This window comes from Quercus suber, unplaced genomic scaffold, assembly GCF_002906115.3.
Source record: "Quercus suber isolate HL8 unplaced genomic scaffold, Cork oak 2.0 scaffold_887, whole genome shotgun sequence".
In the NCBI taxonomy this organism is placed as follows: domain Eukaryota; kingdom Viridiplantae; phylum Streptophyta; class Magnoliopsida; order Fagales; family Fagaceae; genus Quercus; species Quercus suber.
Genome location: NW_027070314.1, coordinates 29,618 through 35,037, shown reverse-complemented (window position 1 = coordinate 35,037; position 5,420 = coordinate 29,618). Strand labels below are relative to the sequence as shown.

General features: G+C 37.2%; 1 protein-coding gene across 1 annotated transcript; it reads right to left on the bottom strand.

Moving 5' to 3' along the window:
- Positions 1 to 884: 884 nt before the first annotated feature.
- Positions 885 to 3,398, bottom strand: LOC111995847 (G-type lectin S-receptor-like serine/threonine-protein kinase SD2-5). The gene has a single exon (XM_065768103.1). The coding sequence runs from the start codon at positions 3,396 to 3,398 to the stop codon at positions 885 to 887; it is 2,514 nt and encodes an 837-aa protein (XP_065624175.1).
- Positions 3,399 to 5,420: the final 2,022 nt, after the last annotated feature.

Here is a 5,420-nt window from a genome sequence, read left to right as displayed (position 1 = left end):
TCCGTTTCATTTAACCAATACTTAACACACCCAAAACGACACGTTTCCATGAAGAATAAAATAGGCTAAGTTTATACGACATCGTTTTCTAATGAATTAGAAAACTAGCCGTTAGCCGTTGAATGCTCTTCTTCTATCTTCACTGAGTGCTTTGGGTTGTTATCTTCAACAATTTCTAATCAACATTAATATAAAAATAAAAAAGAAAAAAAGAAAAAAGAAAACGTGATTGATAACTGCAGGGAAAGAGCTGGGTGAAATTATTTCATGGTCCAGTGGCACCATAATTGTGCCCTTTTCACATGGTCCAGAGGACACGTTGCGCCCCTCTCACACGGTACAAAGACCTGCTGCCTTGACAGGTTTATGCAAGAGGAACACAATGAGGGTTTGGCCGTGTCTGACGACTCTGACGAATGACCTAACCAAAGATTCAAAAAGAACATCATTAACATTATCATCCTAAGCTAATACACCAGAAGAATTTGAGCCTGGTGATAAGTAAATAAGTGATAACGAACAACTGCAGAATTTGAGAAAGGTTGTGAATATTAACTGAACTTGCGATAGTCAGACATACTTAACTAATGATTCTTAAAATAAAAATATATTATAGCAAATGAGAGATTTAATCAATAATTCACAAATTTCAAATTTGAGTATCACCTTCAAATGTATGTCGTAAAAATATTTGTTGCAAAATCATATAAATTAAGTGACAAATATGTCAAAGATAAGAGCAGTCAGTTCCGATTGCCATACTTTGGGTTCAAACCTGCTCCCACAATTTGGAAACTGGGAAATTCAATCACTACTGGAACAAATTTATTACAAACAGATTGGCTCACTCATCATGCAACAAAGATAAATGTTTTTGCCAATTGTCACCGTGGTCCTGATAAAACTGAATCCAATAAAGCCGTGGCATTACCAACATTTACTTCATGATACATGACTCTTGCTCTTGGGTTTGAAATAGGTGGATTGCAGAAATTATGCTCTATGTTTTCTTCAACATCCACAACACCCTCTAAAACCTTAACAACCACTGACATGGAAGGCCTCTTTGTAAAATCACTTTGCAAACACCAAGCAGCAACCTTCATCATATCCACAACTTCTGCTCCATGTAATTGCATATCTTCATTGTATTTATCAACCAAATCCAAAAGTTGCTTCTTTTGTAACTTTTCCTTGAAAAATCCTAGTAAATGCATTGCTTCCTCAGGCTGAGATCGATCAAAATGTCTCCGTCCACACAATATTTCCAATAGCACAACACCAAAGCTATAGACATCTACTTTCTCCGTTATTACCGAACTCAACCATTCTGGAGCCAAATAGCCAGGAGTTCCTCTCATGATTGTTACAACTTGGCTTTGATCTCGATCAATCAATTTAGACAAACCAAAATCAGCAACTTTTGCATTAAAATTCTCATCTAAGAGGATATTCTCAGGTTTGACATCTAAGTGAGCAATTTTTTTACTGCAATCTTCATGGAGATAAGTGAGTCCCTTTGCTATGTCAAGAATGATTTTCTTTCTCTTATTCCAATCCAGAGTAAACCCATCAGTTTTGTGGAAAATCCATTTATCTAAAGACCCATTAGACATGTACGGGTAAACAAGAAGTCGATGAGAGCTTTGAGCACAAAATCCAATCAATTTTACCAAGTTGAAATGATGAATGCTGCCAATTGTCTCAACCTCGGCTAGAAATGACTTTTTGATTTGACTGAAGCCATGTAGCCGCTTCACAGCAACTTTAGTGCCATCAATTAGAGCGCCTTCAAAAACTGTGCCAAATCCACCTGCCCCGATGTTCTTCTTGAAATTTTCTGTCATTAGTTGCAAATCTGCAAAAGAGTATCTTGTGGGCATTCCTGGTACATGATCTAAATAATACTCCTCAGCTTCATTAGAATCTTTATTCTTCCGAAACAAATGAAAGAAGATTCCAATCAAAATAAACAGACCAAACAAAGATGCAACGCCGGATCCCACTATTATTATAAAGTGATTTATTTTCTTTCCATGGTTTTTCTGCTCTGGAGAAGGAACAGCTCTTGGGACATTCTGCACCTTGATGTATGTTGTACTGATATAACTATCATTCACCTCAGCGTGCTTCAGTGAAAAATTCTGGGATGGTAAGTAGCAGAACCCGACAAAGGAACCCCAAGTGTACTTCTGGAAAATGGCAGCTTTGCACAAACAATTTTTTAAGCATGCCTCTTTACAACTCTCTGAATCTACTTCGAGGTCTTGTCTAAAAGTCACGGAGGTGATGTTCTTGAGCTCTAAAAAGTTTTGATTTAGGGAAGCTTCACAAGACAAGGGAGTAACTAGTGAGCATCCACGGCCAGGCTGACTGTCATTGATTTGCTGAAAATATCTTCTATCATTTTTGGGTTCAGGACAACTACACTTGCCGTTCGAGCAAATACTATAACCGTCGCAAACCGTAGGGTAACCACAGTTACCAATATCTGCCGTGAGAAGATCAGCCACTTCCTTCCACTCTAAACTCTGTTGTTTCCATTCATACACTCTCAAGTGTCCATCAGACTCAAATCTCATGTACTGCCATGATGATAATGCTGAAGGAATGAGAAAATCTTTATAAGGCCCAGATAATTTATCATCAACTGTGAAGAAAGATAAGCTTCCATTCATAAATTGAACATAACTGGTGCTAAATGAATCATGATGATAATATCGCTCCGGTCCTTCATTAGATTGCCTGAAAGCAAACAACCCATCAATATCGAGAGAGAGGGAAAACAATCCCCTTTCGATCTGATATGTGGCAGAAGCAGCAGAAGTGAGTTTCTGCCCTACCGACAACTTTTGCCCAAGAAGCAGCGAGTCGGATGGGTGATCAAAAGATTGCCAAACTGTTGAACCATTGTCACCTAACAGCTGGAGGTTGCCCGTGTCCGTTAAGTTTAAGATCGGCCTATATTCGCTATTGATGTTCGTCGTCCAGACTATAGTTCCATCAGCTTCTTGTACCACCAAACCTCCATCTGAACTCAACCGGACTGTCGCATTACTAACCGGATTAGTTTGGTTGGCAGACCATACTACTTGTGGACCAACGGTATCCTGAATCTCGTCGAAGCTTTTGTAAAACAGAATGAAAATGGATAATAGATAACGGTCACTGGATTGATTACAGAAGAAGCCCAAAGCAAATCCTGGTCCTTGAATATTGGAGGATCCACCTTCATGGAGGATTCGCACAGTTGATCCGTCTCTGAATTGCACAGGTTGGAGATTATAGAGAGGTTGGTCGGTATCCGACGAATAATATCGTGGCAGGACAAACGAAAAATGTATTAGAGAAAGAGAAAGGTAAAGAAGAACACCACGCCTGTCCCAGCTCATGCCCATCGACTGTAGCTGTAGCCTGTAAGACACGGTGCAAGAAGAAGAGCAAAATGGACGACGAAGATGTAAGGCTTGTAATGACTCTTGAAGCGTATAAATTCTTGTAGGATAAAAACTGTACTTAGAATTTTAGTTCAAAAAAATGTATGTGTAGACGAGTGTGTAACAAGCTTTCTGGTTAAATTTTATATTTTCTACTTTGTTAGCCAACTTTTCACTTGCAATCGGATTTTCACTGTTTTTCTACATTTTTATTACTTTTTTTTTTCTCTTTTTTTAAAATTTTCCTTTTCTTTTTATAACTAGTTGATGAAGTGTGAATTCGTCAGTCAGTGAATGTAGACAGGGACGATCTTCGGCCTCTTGCAAAGATGTTTTCTCAAGAACGGTCACCGGTGTGGTGCCTGCCACAACGTCTCCGATGCTAAAGTTAGTGTCAAGACTTACTCAAGAATAAGCAATCAAATAGTATCAATTTCAATATGTTCATACCTTTTCTTTGGGGGAGTGTGAGGGCTTTATGATGTAGGACACAATTTACTATTTAATTATTGTAATTTATTATTTTTGGTATTTTTATGTAAAAAACGTTATTTTAAGTTTAGGTGATTTATTTCCTTATTTTTAGGTACATTTAATGGTTTTTAGGTCAAATTTTATTCCTGTTATGGTTAGATATCAATTAAGAGTTATTTTAGATTATATTTTCTTGTCTGTCAAGTTTTAAGGAGCCCTTAAATAGGCCCTTAAGTCTGTAAACGTTTTTCATAGTTTATTATCAATAAAAATTCAGACTTGTGTTTTTTTGTGTTCTCTGGTGGATTCTAGACCTATCACCTTGTGGATTCAAGGAACCCCTCGTGGACTCGAGGTTTACTACCCAGGAACTAACAGTTTAGTTTCTGTCCATCAAAGAGAGCATCGTGTGTGCTTCTCTTTAGGCTTCCGCGACATCAGTTGGTATCAGAGCCAGGTTTTACCCTGGTCTGATTGCTAACCGGCGAGACGGTAACCACCATAACAACGACGAATAACTTAGCAAGTATTACGTGACGTCCAACAAGCACTCACAAATATCTATGCTAGGATGGCGCCGTTGAAGAATGGAAACAATAGGGATAACTGCAGCGGAGACATAACTCACGGGCAACCTATTGGTGAGCAAATTTCATATAGACCTTATAAGAGAATTGCATGTTTTAATGGTTATTTTTTAAAAGAAGATTTTCTTGATTGGTTACTTGATCTAGAGGATTTATTTGACTATGAGAATATTTGTTATGAGAGAAAAGTTGGACTTGCTTTGTATAAACTTAGTAAGTATGCCTTATGTTGGTGGGAACGAGTACAATCTGATAGAATCCGACAAGGTAAAGATAAAATTCGATCATGGCCAAGGATGAAAAAGATGCTTGCTATCAAATTTTATCCTTTGGATTGTGAAGAAATCTTGTCGTATACAATACAAGATTATTATTGGCCAAGAAGTTTTTGTTATGAGAGAAAAGTTGGACTTGCTTTGTATAAACTTAGTAAGTATGCCTTATGTTGGTGGGAACGAGTACAATCTGATAGAATCCGACAAGGTAAAGATAAAATTCGATCATGGCCAAGGATGAAAAAGATGCTTGCTATCAAATTTTATCCTTTGGATTGTGAAGAAATCTTGTCGTATACAATACAAGATTATTATTGGCCAAGAAGTTCATACTTGAATTATTTTGAAGAGCCAAATATTCCACCATTAAAGGAAGAATTACATGTTCAAGAAAATATCGTTCTTGAAGAATATGGAGAAGTCAAAGAAGAAAATATAGAGATTTGTGAGGAAATTAATGAATGCCTTGTTATAGAAGAAGAACCTAAAATCAAGATTATGGAGGAGATTAATGAAGACCCCATTATAGAGAAAGATCTTAAAGTTGAGATAGTAGAGACCATTAAAGAAGAAATTATAGAGGAAGTTGTCAACGATCTCGATGAAATCAAGTTAGATGATTGCAACATTCAAACTCCTATTATTTT